Raw genomic sequence first — 19,915 nt, 5'->3', positions numbered from 1 at the left:
AGGCCTGAAAGTCATTTAGAAAAATGACTCTTGTGGCAAAAAGGAATGGGACAGATTGGTGGGGACCAAGATTGTGGGTAGGGGACAAGTTAGGAGGCCAGTGTAGGGCCCCAGCATCACCTGAGGCATGGTGACCAAGAGCATGAACTCTGGGCCCAGAACGCCTGGGTTCAGGTCTCAAACTCACCACTCAGCGCTGGGCCCCTGGGAAAGGCACTAGGGCTCTGAGTCCACCTGCATGAAATGGGGACAATAGTAGCACCAAACTCACAAAGTAGCTGTGAAGACTCAGTGAGCAAATGGCTGTAAAGTACATAGAACAGTGCCCAGCACACAGTAGGTTCTATGTAGGTCTTTACTATGATTCTTTTCCTCCGGCTTAATTGAGGTATAATTGACTAATAAAATGATGATATATTTATTTATTTATTTATTTATTTTTTAAGATTTTATTTATTTATTCATGAGAGACAGAGAGAGAGAGAGAGAGAGAGAGGCAGAGGGAGAAGCAGGCTCCCAAGGAGCAGGGAGCCCGATGTGGGACTCGATCCCAGGACCCTGGGATCATGACCTGAGCCGAAGGCAGACGCTCAACCATCTGAGCCACCCAGGTGCCCCATGATGATATATTTAAAGTGTACAAAGTGATGCTTTGCTGTTGTATCCACTGTCAAGTGATTATCATCATCAAGTTGAAATACTCATCGCCTCACAGTTACCTTTTATGTGTGTGTAAGAACCCTTAAGATCTACTCTCGTAGCAAATTTCAAATGTATTCAATAATATGGTATTATTAACTGCAGTCACCATGCTGGACACCAGATCCTCAGAACTTATTCATCTTCTAATTGAAAGTTTGTACCCTTTGACCTGCCTCCCCTCATTCTGCTCCCATCCTCAAAGACCACACCCCCAGCCCCTGGTAACCACCTTTCTACTCTCTGTTTCTATAAGTTCAACTTAAAAAAAAAATTCTCCAGGGGCGCCTGGGTGGCTCAGTTGGTTAAGCGACTGCCTTCGGCTCAGGTCATGATCCTGGAGTCCTGGGATCGAGTCCCGCATCGGGCTCCCTGCTCGGCAGGGAGTCTGCTTCTCCCTCTGACCCTCCTCCCTCTCATGCTCTCTCTCTCTATCTCATTCTCTCTCTCAAATAAATAAATAAAATCTTTAAAAAAAAAAAAAAATTCTCCATCTAAGTGATACCATATAATATTTGTCTCTTTCTGTCTGGCTTATTTCGCTTAGCATAATGCCTTCCAGTTTCCCCCATGCTGTTGCAAATGGCAGGATTTCCTTCTTCTTTATGACCGAATAATATTTCAGAGCATGAAGATCCCAGAATATCCCATTATAATATATAATAGAAATATATATATTCCAATGTAATATTTCCATTATATATTATATACTTTCTCTTTACTCATTTATCCCTTGATGGTCACTTAGGTTGTTTGCATGTCTTATCTTTCGAGAATAATGCTGCAATGAGCATGGGGGTGTAGATATCTCATCGAGATAGCAATTTCGTTTCCTTTGGGTGCTGTTGTTATTGTGACAGATGAACGACTTTCTCAGGTTCGCATGCCTGACAAACTGTTCTAGAAGCCAGACTTTCTGACTCCCATTTGCCTCCTCTTTCCATTCAAGGCTATGTATGGAAACTAAGATCGCCCAAAGCAAAAAAATTAAGTAAGTAAATATTTGTATCAGCTTAACTCAGTTTCAGCTGTAATCTGGGAAATCAAGATTTTGTCAGATGTATTCAGGTTTCACAGAGCCATTCACTCGTTTTTAAATTTCATCCATCAACTTTAGAAAATAGCAGCATCATAGAAAAAAAAAACAAAACTCAAAAACTATGTTGTTGCCAGATTTATACCTAAATTTAACTGAAATATTTTTATGTTTTTTTTCTGATAATAAAAGTAAGACATGATCATTACAGAAAATGTTTAAAATATGAAGCAGTGCAAAAACAGAAAAAAACATCACTCACAACTCTACTTCTCCCCAGCTAAGGACTTGAACCGTTTGGGTGCAAACCCTTCCAGGATTTTACATACATATGAAAATGTTCTTTGTTTTATATTGTTCTCTATTTTGTGTTTGCGGCACACACTGTTGGCTGCTTACACAACACAGCAAGGATTCTATTCTATTCTTTCTTGTTCACAGAACCCTGACTCTTTTCAGGCATTTTACCTAATGTGAAGGCAGGATCCACCCTTGTCCCAGAAGGTAAAATTTGATTAATCTAACACACAAATCTGGATGTTCCATTATCCTTGCCACTGATCAGTTTAGAACATCTCTCAACCTCAGTACTTTGGACATTTGGGGCTGGATCATTCCGTTGCAGGGCTGTCCTGTGCTTGTAGGGTATCTCACAGTGTCCCTGGCCTCTACCCTCTAGATGTCAGTATCAACACCTCCCCTCCACCCCAATTGTGACAACCAACCAAACCAAAATGTCTCCAGACATTGCCAAATGTCCCCTGGAGTGCAAAAATGCACCTGACTGAGAACCACTAACTTAGGAATAAGCAGGTTCTAGAACCCTGGCCAATGAGCCATGTCGGACATACCTATGTTACTCCTCTTAATGACTATACAGTATTCCATAGTGAAAATAGACCATCATTTATATAACCAGTCCCCTAATGATGGATACTAATTTCCTTTTCGATTCTCTGCTGTTCTAGTTAGTCACATATATGACTTTATATATTCGCACACTTGTGGAAATGGATTTATAGAATAAATGCCTAGAAGTGGAATTTGTGAATTGAAGTTTTCATTTCAATAGATATCACCAATATGCCTTCCAAAATGTTCCAAAAAGTCAATGCTGGTTTACCTACTAAATGAATGAGTGTTTATTTCCACAAACCTTCACTAGCTCCAGAGAGAAAATCCACTGAAAAAAAAATTTTTTTTTAATTTCAAATACATTAAAAAAATGGTTATCTATTGAAAACTGATTTTCTTAGTGATGGAAAAATGTTCCATTGAGGTACCACAATTTATTTCTATTCCCCCAGGATGAACACTCAGTTGGTTTTTATTTTGCAGAAGGATCTTCCTTTCTTTTTTTAAATGAATACAAATATTTTTCATAATTGTGATAATTCACTGACAGGCTCTTTTTAAATATTAAAAAATATCTGTCTTCTGTCATTGGCTTTATGATTATTAATCTATGTTTCTTTACAATGACCATCCTCCAGGGCAGATTTCTCCATTAGACACAGCGGGCCCCAAAAACAACTTTAGTGTCTTTTATTTTTTATTTTTTTTTAAGTAATCTCTACACCCAACATGGTGCTTGAACTCACAACCCCGAGATCAAAAGTCGCATGCTCTACCGACTGAACCCAGCCAGGTGCCCCAGTTCTAGTATCTTTTAAAATCAGAAGAAAAACATGACCTTTTGGGTTGAAGAAAATGTTTTAATATTTAATATGAACACATTTGATTCATTTTATACTGATGCAGTTATAAAATATATCCTGTTTTCTTTTTTTTATATAAAGGAAGGGACCCATGGAAGTCACATGACAGCCCTACCTAGTTTTAGCATGTTTGCTCAAAACACATGGATTAAATCAAACACATGGTCACTTCCATGTGGAATAAGAATAAAAGTAACAGCTTGAATCTCAATGTGTAAAATATTCAGATAATTTTCCATCAATAGTGATCAATTTTCAATTTTGAAATGTGACTAAATAAGGGAAGATAAGAAATAGTTCACATCACTTTTCACAAAGAATGACGAACCTCTGGGCGTGTCTGTGATCTGTCTTCACCAGCACAGTGACAGGGAAATAAAATACACATTTTTCATTTTTCAGCTTCCCCCTTATTTTGATTTTATTGTTTGACATCTTTTATTTTTTATCAGGAATAGGTGTGTTCAGTGTTCACCTCTCCCACAAGTTGCCTTAGTGCATTTTTTTGTTTGTTTAAATAAAAACATATTCCATTTTTAATTTTTTAAAAGATCTATTTTACTTTTACAACTCTGGATTTACTCTGGACATTTTTTGGTTTCATTCATTTATTCATCTAACAAATTTAAGTACAATAATTAGAAAAGAATAGCCTGAGAAGGACCTTTAGAAGCAGATGAATGGATGAGGACAATTAAAAATCACAAAGCTGTAGGTTTCTTTTAAAAAAGTTAAAAATGGAGCTTGAGTTCCCAGCATCAGTTGTTTGTATTTGGACAGAGAAACCAGAGAAGAGGGGCAGAGCTGATGGGAGCAGGCTAAGCCATGCTCAGGGTACCTCTGAGAGCAAAGGCTAAGCGAAGACTCTGGTGCGCCCATAGCTACTTTGTGTAGGTGACACGGTTAATGACCTACCTTCTTCCCTGGTGTTAGAACGCTTTCGGTTACAGTATTGTGGTGAATCATTTCCTTCCAAGGCTCAGGGTGATCTATCACACGGATGCCTTGTCTAGATTTTAACAATATGAGCAAAAAAGGTTCCTCATTCCAGCAATGCAAAACAGATTACATAAGAAATGTGTTCTTTAAAAAAATTCCACATAAAGGTGTAATAACCGGGAAGGAAAATTAATGCAGGGGAAAACAAATCTCTAAAAAAAAAAGTAAGAAAAATGCTTGTCAGAGAAATGAGGCGGTTTCTCTTCGCTTGTCTAGTTTGTAAGAGTGAAATTCCTTTCTGAAGGCAGGAACTGGGCTGGGATAGTGGAGGGGGTCTGGGTGTATTTGCCTTTTCTGAGCCTTTCAGGATTTCCCCAGGGACCGAGTGAATAAGGAACAGGGACGGTGTGGAAACACTGGCCCTGGTATATTACTGCTTGCACTTACAGGAGTTTTTTTTTTTAATGCCAAATCAATACCTTGGTTGTCCTTGAAAAACCCTATAGGTCTGTTTTTAATAGCTGGCTACATGGTTGAAATTACACTGATTACTTAGCAAAGCCTCACCTTTGATCTACTGATCTAGTTAGGGATATGTGACAGAGGGAGCCTGTGGCTCAGAGATCATTAACAAATTAAAAGAGGGGAGGGAAAGCTGCAAGTTACAGAAATACAGGAAGTCTGAGGTTTGTCAGTTGTTGAAACATTTTGATACTGTCTTTTAAGAGTCATAGCCCTCTGCGGGCTTTCTTTGGATGACAAAATACTGAGAACAACAACAACAAAAGCAAAGCTACACCCAGTTCAAACTCAGGAAGAGTGGATCAATTCCGAATTAATGAATGGTGGCTGGCATTCTATTTCCCATTTGTGTGATACTGAAACCAAGGGGTATTTTTACAAGTTTTGCTCTCATTAAAAAGTGTGCCCTTTAAACTTTTATTTGTTTTCATGAATAGACTTTACTTTTTTAGAGTGGTTGTAAGTATACGGAAGGTTGCCATACACATTCCACCCCTGCCCCATACAATTTCCTATTATTTACCCCTTGAATTAGTGTGGTACATTTGATAAAACTGATGAACCAATACTGATGCCTGATTGTTAACTGACGTCCACAGATGACATGAAGGTCCATCCTTTATGTCGTAAAGTTCTATGGATTTTCAAAAATGTGTAAGGATACGTATCCAATCATTAACAGTATCATACAGAACAGTTTGAATGCCCTTAAAATTCCCCCTTTTTGTTCCAGCAAGCAGCTATTCTAAACTGTCCTTTTTTTTTTTCCTTTCAAACAGAAGGTCTCACATATTTATTACTGAACCAACCTACTCGTGCAGAAGCATAGTAGCAGAGATACATCATTTCCCTGATAAAACGTGTCTACGGTTCAGGCAGCAGTGATGTTTACGCAGTGATGGGATAGGAGCATCAACACGTGTGCCGTCTCTTGCGCGATCGCTTATAGACCCGGCTTGGATCTTCTCCGATGCCTCCTCTTGGAGTTGTGCCTGATTTTATTACCAGTTTTCATCCAAATCCACTGGGGAATGGGACGGTTCTGCTTTTGTTTCCTGCCCAGGAATCGCTTGATCCTGAAAGTCTTGTGAGAAGACTTGGAGGGGAAGAGTCAACTGCACCCACCGTGATGGTAGAGAAAAGGCTAAATTCTGTACTTTCAACATAATTGCTGTTCCCCCTCCCCCTTTTTACCTTCTCCAAGAGACTTTTATTTTAGGAGTAGATGACAGCTGATTCTCCTTTTTGGCAGAGACCCACAGAAAGCCACTTTGTATGGCTGCAACTCACACATCCTTGGAAGATCTCTCCTGCTGTATTTTTGCCCAGGCAGGAAAATACCAAAACTTGCTTTGCCAAACACCCAAGAGGGAGCCCCTTTCCCCAAAATGACAGAGCAAACAAGCTAGAAACTGGAAGGGGTGTGTCTAAGGAGCACTGGCCCCTCACCTGGTTCTATAGTTGCACATCCTGATTATCTTTTTTTTAAAGTTTATTTATTTATTTTTAGTAATCTCTACACCCAACATGGGGCTCGAACTTACGACCCTGAGATCAAGTGTCGCATGTTCTACCGACTGAGCCAGCCAGGTGCCCCCCTGATCATCTTATTATGCTGTCCAGACACAGAATTGTTTCTTGCCATCTCTTGAAGATGTGATGTCTTGCTCACAATCCCCTTCGTTATTGCATGCGTGTCTAGTGTTGAACTCTAAGCCTACAACTGCGACCAGACTTCTTAACTGAGTGTGTAGGTGGTAGAGGGGTTAGACAATTTGGGGGTAGAGAATGCAGGATGTAAAAAGTAGAAAATTACCATACCTCATCTATTCCTTTATTAAATTATGCCACAAATATTTGAGTCTCTACCCTGTGTCAGGTTTTGCTTGAGAATAAGACAGTTTCTGCCATTATGGAGCTTATGGTCTTACAGAAGAAAATACTGAAGATAGGAATTTACAGGCAGAAGGCGAATAAAGCATGGTTGTAAGTTGGGTGGGGGGCTATTTGGTTAGGTGAGTCAGGGAAGGTTCCTGCAGAGCTGATATTTGAATGGAGCTGTGAATGAAGTAGGCCAGCAAACCCCGCAAGAGTCTACAGATGGAGTGTTCCAGGCAGAGGGGGGAGCAGACACAGGGCCTAGGACTGGGTGAGCTGGATCTGATGGAGGAAAGGCGAGCATCCAATGAGCTATATCTCTTTTCTGTCTTTACTCACCTTTTGGACATCTAAAACCATCTCAGATGAGTATAACCCAAACTGAGTACTTCCTCTTCCCCCGCCCAACCAATTTCTTCCACAATCTTCCCAGCTCTGCTAAAGAAAATTCCAGTTTTATGTTGGCTCAGGCCAAGAATCTTAGAGTCACCCTTGACCACTGCTTTCACTCAGATACTGTTCCTAACCCAGAGCAAATGTTGTCAACGCTACCTTCAAAATTTATCAAGAATTCCATTAGATAGGGGTGCCTGGCTGGCTCAGTCAGTGGCGTGTTCAACTTTCTATGTTGGGGTTATGAATTCGAGCCCCAAGTTGAATGTAGAGATTACTTAAAAAAATAAAAATCTTAAAAAAAGAAAAAAAAAAAAGAGGAATTCCACTAGATAAATCCCAGCAATTCTATCACTTTCCTAGCTCAACCCCTCACCATCTCTTACATAGATTATTAGGGTGCCCTCACAGCTGGTTTCATTGTTTCCATTCTCCCGCACCCTCTTACAGTCTGCTCTTAAAGTAGGGAAATCTGTGAAAATAAGCCAGACCACATCACCCCTCACCACACAACTGCCATGGACCCCATCTTGCTCAGGCTAGGATCCCAAGTCCTTATGATGGACTGCACATGATCTGGTCCCCCATGTGCTCTCTGACCTCATCCACTCTGCTCCAAACACCATGAGTTCCTCGTCTTGCCAAGAATACACCAGGCATGGTCCAATCTCAGGCCTTTGAATGTACTGTGACATCTGCTTGGATGTTCAGAGTAAACATTTTAGGCATCGTGGACCACATGACGTCTTTGGCAATACTTAACCCTGCCATCGTCATGCAAAAGCAACTAATAAACAATAAACAGCAAGCAGGGCTGTGTTCTAATAAAACTTTATTTATAGACACTGAAATGGAATTTCCTGTAATTTTCATGTGCTGCAAAATGTTGTTCTTTTATTTTTTTTATTTTTTTAAAAGATTTTATTTATTTATTTGACAGAGAGACACAGCGAGAGAGGGAACACAAGCAAGGGGAGTGGGAGAGGGAGAAGCAGGCTTCTGCTGAGCAGGGAGCCCGATGCGGGGCTCGATCCCAGGACCCTGGGATCATGACCTGAGCCGAAGGCAGACACTTAACGACTGAGCCACCCAGGCGCCCCAATGTTGTTCTTTTAAAAATGTTTTTATTCCAACAAGTTGAAAATGGAAAAACTATTCTTAGGCAGTGGGCTGGATTTGGCTGCCCTCGGTCCCTTGTGTGTCGACCCCTGCTTTACAGAGTACTTCCCTGGCCGTCCGCCCCCAAATTATAGGTACACATACACACACACCCCATTTTTCATATCCTTTCCGAATAGGGTCTCATGATCTGGCTTTCTCTATATTTATTCTTTGTCTTTCTCTTTAAGTATGGAGCCCAACATGGGACTTGAACTCAAGACCCTGAGATTGAGACCTGAACTGAGATCAAGAGTCTGTCGCTTAACTGACTGAGCCACCCAGGCTCCCCTTTCTCTATGTTTAGCTTACTATCTTCGTTTTTATCTCTTCTCCCAAAGTTCCAACTGTAAGCTCCATGAGGGCAGGAACTTTTGTCTGTTTTGGTGCACTAATGTGTCCTGATGTCCCTAATCTACCTGGCATATAGGGGAAGCTCGACACAAGCTGTTGCATGAGAAAAGAGTGCAGACGATGTCCGGTGGTATCCCCTCTCAAGCGCTATCTCCAAAGAGCAGGGAAAGAGAGAGGAGGGTACATTTGCTGAGCACAGCCTCTGTGCAAGCATCAGGCTTTAAGCTCCGTATGTGCCAGATGTAGAATACTTTTCAGCTGAGAGCAGGGGTTAGCATGGGGAGACAGCATGTTTGTGGATGATGATGCAGTGCATCCCTGCACTTCGGTTCCCAGACCTGGGTCCTGCCTCAGAATAACCTGACAGAATTTTCCAGAAATGAAGTCTCTCAGGCTCCACACCGCACTTACCGACGTCAGAATCCCTTGAGAGTCAGGCAGCTACGAGATTACATCCAGACTCCACCAAATACTGACTATATGACCTTGGACAAGTTACTTAATCTTCCTGAGTGTTTACTGCAAAACGGAGATAGTAATTACTTCATAGAATTGTCACAAGGATCCCATGAGCTCATGTAAGTGAATCGCTCAGCACAGCGCTTGGCACACTGTGTACAATAAATAATAGCTATTGTTTACTTTTCATTAGAAAGGCATGCTCACTGTGGAATAAATAATGAAATACAGATCAGCAAAAATAAGGCAAAAAAACAACGTCATTCTAGTTCCCCAGAATAACTACTGATAATGTTCTGATGTACATCCTTCCAGATTTTGATCTCTCTGTGTGCTTTTTTTTTTTTCCCCTCCATGTGCTTTTTAACACACTACCAGCATTGGGTTGCTTGTCATCTTAAACCGCCCCAAGGAATCGACCCTGAGTTGGATCAAGGCAGCAGGTCGAACTGCTGGTTAATAGAGAATACAGAGAACAGAGAAACAACTCTAACTCTATTAACTGCTGGTTAATAGAGAATAACTAACATGGGAGGGTTGCCATCAGCAGAGTTTCAGATGTGTGGATCTCGGCAGGACAAACACCCTCAGTTTCCTCCACAAATAAACTGCAAGGAAAAAGGGGTCGCGCATCCTCCAGGGCAGTGCTGTCTAAATAGCACTTTCTGCAATGATGGAAATGTTCTGTATTTGCATTGTCCAGTGTGGAAGGTCCTATTCCACAGCATATGAGGCCACTGAACGCTTGAAATGTGGCTTGTGTGGCTGACTGAATTTTTTTGCTGTATTAAAAATTCATTGATTTAAATAGCCACATGTGGCCAGTGGTTACTATGCCGAACTGTGCAGCTAGATTAAAAGGGGCTTAGACACTGATCATCCCAACCGCACCGTAAAGACCTTGTTTCATTTCTCAAACAAATAAATTAAACACAACACAACACAACACAACAAAACAAAACAAAAAACTCCATGAGACAGATGCGGGCAATTTATTTTATGTAATTTATTCATTTCTGAGACGAGGGAACTTTAAACACTGGCAAAATCTTTGATAATATTAAAAACTTTTTGCTAATTTTGTAAGGTGTGATAATGATATTGTGATGATGCTTTTTAAAAAAGTCCTTAGCTTGGGGCACCAGGGTGGCCCAGTCAGTTATGTGTCCGACTCTTGATTTTGGCTCAGGTCATGATCTCAGTGTCGTGAGATTGAGCCCCAGGAAGGGCTCGTGCTCAGCGGGGCATCTCTCTCTCTCTCTCTCTCTCTCTCTCCCCCTCCCTCTGCCCCTCCCCTCCCCTTCCACTCTCATGTGCACGCGCACATGTGTATTCTCTCTCTCTCAAAAAATAAATAAAATAAAGACACATTTTTATTTCTATTTTTTTTTTTTTAAGATTATTTATTTATTTATTTGACAGAGAGAGACACAGCGAGAGAGGGAACACAAGCAGGGGGAGTGGGAGAAGGAGAAGCAGGCTTCCCGCTGAGCAAGGAGCCCTATGTGGGGCTCGATCCCAGCACCCTGGGATCATGACCTGAGCTGAAGGCAGACGCTTAATGACTGAGCCACCCAGGCACCCCAAAATAAAGACACATTTTTAAAAGGTCCTTATCTTTTAGCGATCCTAAAATATCAATAGATGAAATTATACAGTACCTAGGATTTGCATCAAAACAACATAGAAGAAGGAGTAGGGTGTAGATGACAGAAGAGCTTCAGGAGTTGATAGTTGTTGAAGCTGTATAATGAGTAGATGGAGGTTCATTACACCCTTCTCTCTATTTTGCTTGAAATTGTCCATATATAAGAAAAATTTTGTAATCATCTGGCTTTATGTCTTTCTTTTTCTTCTGTAGGGAGTGCCATCATAAGTGAACACTGACATTTCTAAATGGAAAGGTATCAACTCTAAAAGTATTAATAGAGTTTTAAGAGGAAGATAAAACAGTTTCTCTACAAAAGTTAGTTAGGCCTCATGTTACCAGCTTCCTTTAAGAGGGCTGAGATCATTCCCATTCTCTGTGGTATTCACATACCAAACTCAAACTGCCAGGACAGAGGCCACTAGTTGCCCCAATGTCTGTCTCCCCTTCTCTATCAGCAATAAAATCCCAACTTTTAGTTGGCATGTGGCCACCCAGATAAAAGAGTGTTTCCTGAGCTTCCTTTGGTCTTGGAGGGGTTGCTATATGACTGTATTCTAACTAATGATCTGTAAGGGGGAGTAGTATAGATGGCTTCCAGGAATTGTCTTTAAGGAGGATGTTTCCTTTTCTGACCTTCCCACATTCTTTCTGTTTACTGGAATGTGGTCTGATGGCTGGAGCTTGAGCAGCAGTGTTGGATCATGAGGCCAAAGCCACATGAAAGACAGGCTAAGCAGTAAAATAGAAAAAGCCCAGTTGCTGACATGATGGAGTGCCACACAGCCCTAGACAGACCCAAATCTATGTTTCATGAAGGAGAAATAAACTCTTACATGATGTTTTTCTATTATTCACAACTGATTCTGATCCTAATTATATGGGTGCTAAATTTTATTTTTATCAATTCCCTAATATGTATTGAATATTTACTCTGTAGGTCGTATCATGCTAATTGCTTTGAGAGAGGCAAGATAAAAGTTGTAGAATCAACACATAAAGGATTTTTCAATTGCACTGAAAGATACCCAAAATATAAGATAATTAAGATGTGATTAAATAATAAAACTAGCTAGTATGTATTGAGTACTTATTATGTGCCAGACAGTGTTCTAAGTACTTTACACATATTAACTAATTTAGTCCTCACAGCGAGATTGAAAATTATTTACAGGTGTGTAAACAGAAGCACAGAGAGGTTAAGTAACTTGTCCAAGGTCACACAGCTTATAAACTGTGAGGAGAGGACAGACAGATGGTATGGATCAGGAAGGTTTCAGAAGGAGAGAGAGCTGGGACCCTAAGTATTTTAGCCTTTGTGAGTCCCTTCCTCCGAAAAAGGATATTAAAAATTATGTTTGGCCATTGCATTGGCATAAAGATGGATATAATCCCAGCTGGACTATTATTCTAGATTCATTATTGCTACATTAATTTTTCTTCTAGCTTTGGGAGAAATTAAGATAAAAAACATTTTTGAGGGCCCTGAAAAGTATCTTGGGGCCCAAGTACCAACCCTTATTCCTCAAGGAGAAGCTGGCCCTCACAGCGCTGTGTCATTTTTCTACTGAGCACTTACTCCAACCGTGGTTAAAAACTTCCTGCACGGTGAGGCTGCAAGCACCTGACTCTAACTCCCTTGGGGTCACACTCAGAGCGTCAGTGACCTCTAGTCTCCCAGGGAAGGCCTGGCCAATCTGCATTTTTAATCAAGCTGTTAGTAATTCTAATGATTACAAATGGTCGAGTTCCATTAGAATTAGCTGTTTAATGTCTGTTTACCTGGCTAAGACTTGGCCTCTGGCTGGGACTCTTTTTGTGTGTGCAGTTCTGCATTTCTGCACCAACACAAAAACTGGCACGTAGTAGGTGCTCAATAAATTTTCAATGACTGGGGCGCCTGGGTGGCTCAGTCGTGAAGCGTCTGCCTTCGGCTCAGGTCAAGATCCCAAGGTCCTGGGATTGAGCCCCGCATCGGGCTCCTGCTTGTCGGGAAGCCTGCTTCTCCCTCTCCCACTCCCCCTGCTTGTGTTCCCTCTCTCTCTGTGTCTCTCTCTGTCAAATAAATAAATAAAATATTTAAAATAAATAAATAAATAAATAAATTTTCAATGACTGAGAAAAAAAAAAGGAAGGGGCCAGGCTTGTCATGGCTGTAGGAAAGTATATTTTCAAGGACCTGTGAGTCTTAAAGGAGTCAGTGTAGCCCTGCCCCCTAAAATATTGCCCGGTAGAGTAGGTCTACAACAGAAATATGTTGTTGAATGGCTGCCTGTGGGTGTAAGATTTTCATACAGTGCACACTATCATGATTTTACTCAGATTACAGAATTAATAGGCTCATACATATTTTTAGATTTATTTGAATTCCAGATCTGTAATGTCAAAGACGTAAGAGATCCATGGATTTGACATAGATGATTTGTTTGGCGGCATTTGCTTACGGTATTTTTCTTTAGTTAAGGCCTGGGTGAAGCAAAAGCATCCTACTTCTCTGTGAAGGGACTGGCACGGCATTGTGCATTCATGGTGTTTGGCTTATGGGCATAAATCCATTTCGCTCAATACGAATTAAAAAGTTCACTGAACTCTTTCATTCAGTGAAATCATTTCCACTTTTTCTTGTGGGATTTACACTGAATTTAAGATGAGAGCCTTCAGGTCTTTTCATCAAACACAGAATGGAAAGCTTAATTAAATTATACTTGTCATAGCATCTGCATGTGTCCCTTAGTGTTTAGCAACTTGATAATAAAGGCAAGTTCTAATGACCCATATAAGTTCTGCATACTTCACTTGGGTTCCAGAGATAGCTTTTTTTTCTCTTATTAAAACTGCACTGCAATATGCATAGAGTGTCTGCTGCATTTAAAAATTGGGGGGGGGGGTGCCTGGGTGGCTCAGTGGGTTCAGCGTCTGCCTTCAGCTCAGGTCATGATCCCAGGATCCTGGCATCGAGCCCCCAACGGGCTGCCTGCTCAGCGGGGAGTCTGCTTCTCCCTCTCCCTCTGCCCCTCCCTCTGCTCATGCTCTCTAGCTCTCTCTCTCAAATAAATAAAAATGTGTGTGTGTGTGTGTCTTTAAAATTGAGTCCTTTTCTTTTCTCACTTTCTCTTTAGAAGGAGGAAGAGATAGATCATGAGAACAGGACTAATATTAGGAATTTGGCCCAAGAAAAGAAGTTTCCAGGGACGGTCATGATGTCCATGTAGGTACAATTTGACTTAATGTTCTTTTTATTTCATCATGGATGGTTATTCAGTACAGAATGAGGACCCCGAAAAATTGTGAATTATCCAAGAAAAATGATATATTTTTTTCTACTTGTGGTTTAGTTTATTGACATCCAAACCTGCTTTATAAAAGATGACATATTTACCACATTACACGTTTAAAGATTAAAGAGTATTTCTGGGGCGCCTGGCTGGCTCAGTCAGTGGAGCATGTTACTCTTGATCTCGGGATTGTGGGTTCAAGGCCCACGTTGGGTGGAGAGATTACCTAAAAATAAAATCTTAAAAATAAAATAAATAAATAAATAAATAAATAGTATTTCTTGTATATTTCAAAATGTGCAAGAGATTCATGTATACATATAAATATATTTTAAAATACATAATTATAATATATAAAAGATGAAACAGAACTTTTATTTGTGGACATCTGAGTAACTAGAAAATATAATTAAGCAAAATATATATTCTCTTAAGCATTATGGCTAGATCTTATTTGTTGTTAGCCTGGTTGTGCAGTCCCCCGCCCTTTTTTTTTGTTTCTAGTTTGCTTATTGATTGCTGTTTTTTAAGATAGTAACTGAGTCCTTCAGCTAGTGAATAAAATCCGCCAAGTTTTAACATTTTCCGATTTAAGTTTTACAAGTATTTAAAATGGATTGAAATCAATCTGCCTGTCCAGAGCTAAACCATCAAGGACTTACTCTTAGACATAAGCCATGTTTACCTAACTGGGGAAGCACTAGGTGGTTGTGTTGCAACAACCGACTTGGCTCAGAGATTTAAAGGAAATATTAGTGGGTAGACATAAAGCTTTGTCCTAGATCAAGGTCACATGCCTTCTCGTCCTCAGTGGGTTCCGGCTCACCATTCAATACAAGTCTCTGAAGTGAGACACCCCGATATTCACCCATACTCTGGTGATAGTAGAAAAAAATTCAGCCTCTGGGACAGAGGTCAGTGAGCTAACTCACTTCATTGAAGGTTTGCAGGCTGCAGTAATCCCTGGAGGCAGCAAAGAGTAATGGATTGGAGCGCGGCGCTTAGCTGTGTGATCTTGGGTAGGTTGGTCAACATTTCTGTGCCTCGGTTTCTTCCTCTGTAAAACAGCATCTGCCCTGTACCGCTGTAGGAAGGATTCACTGAACTAATCCATAGAAAAAGCACACAACAGCGCCCGAGACGCGGTGAACAGCATGTAAAGAAGGCTTGCCATCATTGCAAAGTGAGTTGGGGACAACTCCCTCTCACCCAAAGGCTACTGCTCACAAGTAAGAGGGAGGTGGTCTCTGCCCACTGGGGGGGGGAAGTCATTTACTGAAAGAACAGAGTTTTCTTTCACGTGTTTCGAAAATGGAATCGTTAGCAGGAAGGCAGAGAAAATGCTGACTTCTCCCAGCCTCCCAGCCTCCCAGCCCACAGCGCCCGGGAGGAGGGGCTTTGAGAGCCCAAGGGACTTTTAGCTGAGTAATAAAGCAATATTCCTGGTGAACACCACCTTCCAGTCCTTCTCTCCGTGATTGTAAAACTGTAATAGAATGTTCAAGGTCTCCAAGGTGTTTTACAAAAATCACTTGAGAAAGATTGCCCAGGAATCATCAATTTTTAACCCATGCTTACCGGGCATATTTGAAATAAGTGAGGCCTGTGGAAGTGTCTGATGTTTTGTCATGAAACTCTGCAATGTTTTTTCTCCGGGTGTCAGTAATAACCACCCATTGTGTGAATTACACCATGTGAGTTATGTAAAAAGTGGTGATAGTTTTTAAAAATATTTTTTTCCTCCGAAATGACCAGAGAAAGAAAATCACTGTGGGGGAATTAAAAAAAACACAAAATGTGAAAAAGAAACACACACAGAGGAAATTTTAAAATCACTGGTGACTATTAGTAACATCTTAGTGGATGAGAAAGAGTTTTTTGAAAAGTCCCTCGTGTGTGGTGCGGAATCTGGGATTTTTTTTTAGGTGTTGGGATAAAATTGATACCACAATAAACACAAGGAGAAAAAGAGGAAGTCATTCGACACTGATACCAGAATCTAGACCACTTCCTTTTCAAATAGGTGCATCCCCCATTGGGAAAAAGGACCAGAATCTTCAAGGTAGGGAGTAGAAACAAGAATTGAATATCCCTTGGGAATCCTAAGAATTGAAAAGTATAGGCTGAATGTAAAAGCAACAGGTCTAGGAGAGCATAGAGTCTGGATACAGAAGAGAACATTCAGACCCTGGGTATAAGGGACAGGCCGTGTAGGGGAAGGACCAGTACTCCCCCAGGAGTCCTAGACTGAAGTTTGGGCTCTGCCATAAGTCTGTGACCTTAAAAAGGTCACGGTCTCTCTGAGCCACGGTTTGCTAATCTGTACAATGGGCAAGTGTGCTTCCCTCTCCTCCTTGCAGAGCCATCTGAAGATAATGTATCTGTAAAATCCTTTTTAACAGTACAGGGCAAACACAATGTGTTGTGTTAAAGAGACACAATTCCAAGCTTTTCCTGTATTGTTTGGACCAAAACATGTTTCCTTGTCTACATTATTTATCTACAAGGCCTTATAGTTGTTTGTAAAGATGAAATAGGCTGTTTCCACGGTGCCTGTTCAGAAAGTTTGGTGGTTTAACTCTTAGTTAAAGGGCTCTTATCTAAAAGTCATCTTTTTAAAAACGAGGACCCGGAAACCCTCTTCCACAACCAGAAAGAGAGGGGATGACGCTGTCCTGGGGTTAGAACCACCTCACTCCCAGTTTATTCCTGCACCCCCCACCCCGGCCCCGCGTGTGTTGACCGTCTCTGGACACAATTTAATGGCCTCAACATAAACACGCTTGATAAACGGATCACGACGGCGGTATTTCCTCGCCGAACGCATTCTCCTCTGGATCCCAGCTCTGGCCCCATTCTGTAGGTCTCAGGCCGTAAATATGTAATGCCTCCTTGGAACATGGGCCTGCCTATCTGTGGGCCCACGCCCACTTGTTGTTGCACATGAAACTTGGAGGCGGGCCAGGAGTATGGGCAAATTGCTGGGCCAGAACTGGTTAATCACAGCCCCCCCCACCCCTCACCCCCCACCCCCAGGGACAGAGGCCCCTCCGCTGCTCTGGACTCAGGCAGGCACTTTCTCAGAAGCCTGCCCTTCTGGTGAGGCAGTCACCCTTTGGGGCATCAGGAGTCTTTGTTAAATTACTCCCTTCTTCAGCTCATTTGGCCGGCTCCCTGGATCCAGGCCACGGTTACTGGCTGGCTTTTCTGAGCCTGCTTTTGGCACAGGTAGGAAAGGAGGAGAAAAAAAAAAATGGTGTAAGCAAGTTTCGAAATCTTAGATCATTTCATGAATGACTCAGTGTTTCCTTTTGGAAAAGTGCAATAATTGGCTTTCATTAATAACTTAGCTTTGGGGGAAAAAAAAAGGTTCTAAATATTGAGACGCTTTTTGTACTACCTGAACAGAGCTACGTTCCAATTTTCATTTTTATAGCTTCCAGAGGGATTTCATTCACTTGATAATGTGGGCTCGTTGAAAAATAAACTGTCACATACTTCCTCCTTCAGGCTTCCTGTTCTTTCTGAGAAAAGCATTGGGGTTGTCTCTCTCTGTCTTTCCTTTTTTTTTTTTTTCCATTTGAGAAGTATTTCAAAATATAATGTATCAAATCAACAGGTTGTACACCTTCCACTTACACAATGTTGTGTGTCAATTATGTCTCAGGAGAGCTGGGGTGGGGAGGGAATATTTAAAGTATAAAGCTATTCCTCTTCTTGGAGAGACGAGTTAAGAGTCAGCTCGGGAGGAGCAGTCTGCCATTTCTCTCTTCATAGAATGAGATTCTCATTCCTACAGAATAGTTCTGAATGTAAGAAGAACGTAACTAAATATATTTCTAAAATTATCTTTAATTCATTTGAGCACATTTCAATCTTTGAATTAAGCAAACGAAGGAGCAAAACAAAAACAAAACCAAACCAAACCTCTCTTCCTTTCTGTCTCTCTCCACACGTAAACAATCCTGAGGTTTTAATACAGAAGATAGCCATTCTTCCGGCATTCATGCTGTTGAATCCAAGCTATAAACCCAGAAGATGTCTCAAATGACTCATTACTGGAATAAATGTTTCTAATGTTAAAGGTATGCAAATAGAACATAATGGGTGAAGGAAGGCTCTGTGATATGATAAATAAAGCTGAGAATAGGACTGTGGTCACTGTGGACTCTATTTGCATACAGGCTTATCTTGTTTTTAAGGCAGGAGGGGGGAAAAAGAGGAGGAAGAGAAAAATCCCGACTTTCACCACAAGGCTCTCAAAATACAACTTCATAATAAGGCACAACACTCCAAGCCATGTTAACGAGCAAAAAAGTGCTTAGTGTGGAAGAATCCCAAACCCATTAAAAACGTTTTCTAGAATATAGAAAGCAAACACGGGACTAGCCTCAGGTCATCTTACTGAGAAAATTGCACAATCAAACTTTTTGTCGCTCGTGTCGGCTGTGTTAGGTCAGGACTGATTTTGTTACGACTCGGGTTTCTGGAGTCTGCCCTGCTTAGGTTGTTGGGCTCGTCGCTACCTGGGTCCCTGGCTAGTTCTCCAAGCCAGACGGACCGTCCGATTAGAGGAGAGAAAGACAAAAAAAGAGAGACGCCCCACAGTGGATTCTCTAGCTATATATCAAATTACAAATCTTGCAACGTTTACTACAAGCCAGGAGCACCTGTCCTCATTTTGGAAGGGAAGCTCCAATTGTACTTTTTTTTTTTTTTACATCTCTGTAAACACATAGTATCAGCATCCATGGTGTGCTCTGGAGGAAACCATTGCTCACCCTTGTAAGGTGGAAATATTTCAAGGAAATAGGATGAGCAAAGTCCATACTGACTCAGGAGGAGAATGGGTTTAAATAAATACCTCAGAAAATGTCTACATTAATCCCATGAGGTGGAGTGGGGGCAGGAGTGGAGGAAGTACATCAGGAGGCAGGTGCCCTGAAGAAGACCTCGTGCAGGTGCTCACCCGCGCATCGCCTCTCACTCTGGGTTGCAGCAAATCGGGACATCGGGTCCACTTCCAGTGGCCCATCCACCGTCTTCGGGGGCGGGCGCGTCGGGCTGCAAATAGACCAGGTACAAATGCTGTGAAGATTCATCTCAGAAATAGCTTTAGATGTCTCCATTTTATATGGTTCGATAATCAACTTGGGGGGGCGCTGTTAAGGCCTCTCTGACAATTTACTTACTCAGGGGCAAAATGGAGAAGGTGTCCTATTTTGAGTGAAGTTGGATTCTGGAGTGGAAAACGAGAGGAGGTGGAGGAGGTCAGGAACCTCAGGTCCTGGGAGACAGAGGGGGAATGTGTCTTATGTAACGAGCTTGGTCCCTGAAGACTGCAGTTCGGACATATGTGCTCCTGGACTTACAACATCTACATGTGTGTTTTTTAAAGAAGGGAGTACCCTCTTCTGATATCAAATTCAGGAAGCAGAAAGGATACACAGAGAAACACCAGTCTCCCTCCCACTGTAGTTATCCAACCTCCCAGGGCCCTCCCTCAAAGTCACCATGACTCGACTCAGAGCTAAGATTTTTTTAAAGGAGATAAGTGCCCTCTCAATTTGGTTTTCCTTTACAGTGTGAATATCCTTTTTGTGGTCTTTATTCCTGGTTAATAGACTCTGAAATATCTTAAGATACGGAGGGAGTAAGAGAGTTTCCTGGTATGAAAGTCTTTACCTGTTAGGGTTTGAATTCAACTGTCAGTGAAACTTTTTTTTTTTTTTCTCTGTTTCACTTTTCAGAGATATTCTGCACCATCCTGCCTGACCAGGAGTTGTGTGTGTGTGTTTTGGGGGGGGGGGGTTGTGAGTAGGTGAGCAGGATGGGG

General features: G+C 41.5%; 1 protein-coding gene and 1 long non-coding RNA gene across 2 annotated transcripts; both read right to left on the bottom strand.

The window, feature by feature from the left end:
• Positions 1–5,857: 5,857 nt before the first annotated feature.
• On the bottom strand, positions 5,858–7,152 carry LOC118522031 (large ribosomal subunit protein eL39-like). The gene is made up of 2 exons (XM_036070854.1): positions 7,132–7,152; positions 5,858–6,010 (listed from the first exon to the last, which is right to left on the bottom strand). The coding sequence occupies exons 1-2, from the start codon at positions 7,150–7,152 to the stop codon at positions 5,858–5,860; spliced, it is 174 nt and encodes a 57-aa protein (XP_035926747.1).
• Positions 7,153–14,132: 6,980 nt separating this feature from the next.
• On the bottom strand, positions 14,133–19,475 carry LOC144379301 (uncharacterized). The gene is made up of 4 exons (XR_013442095.1): positions 19,272–19,475; positions 18,944–19,143; positions 15,012–15,136; positions 14,133–14,318 (listed from the first exon to the last, which is right to left on the bottom strand). It is a non-coding gene; the product is annotated as an uncharacterized LOC144379301 (long non-coding RNA).
• Between the last annotated feature and the right edge of the window lie 440 nt (positions 19,476–19,915).

This window comes from Halichoerus grypus, chromosome 10 (genome assembly GCF_964656455.1).
Source record: "Halichoerus grypus chromosome 10, mHalGry1.hap1.1, whole genome shotgun sequence".
Classification (NCBI taxonomy): domain Eukaryota; kingdom Metazoa; phylum Chordata; class Mammalia; order Carnivora; family Phocidae; genus Halichoerus; species Halichoerus grypus.
The sequence above is the reverse complement of the archived record's forward strand: the minus strand, read 5'-3'. Positions and strand labels throughout refer to the sequence as shown.

Coding starts and splice junctions, on each gene's coding strand:
- LOC118522031 (XM_036070854.1), bottom strand. CDS start 7,152: ATGGTTTTAGATGTCCAAAAG. Junction 6,011..7,131: donor TGGTTTTAGATGTCCAAAAG/GTGAGTAAAGAC, acceptor TTCCCCTCCAAG/TCTTCTCACAAGACTTTCAG.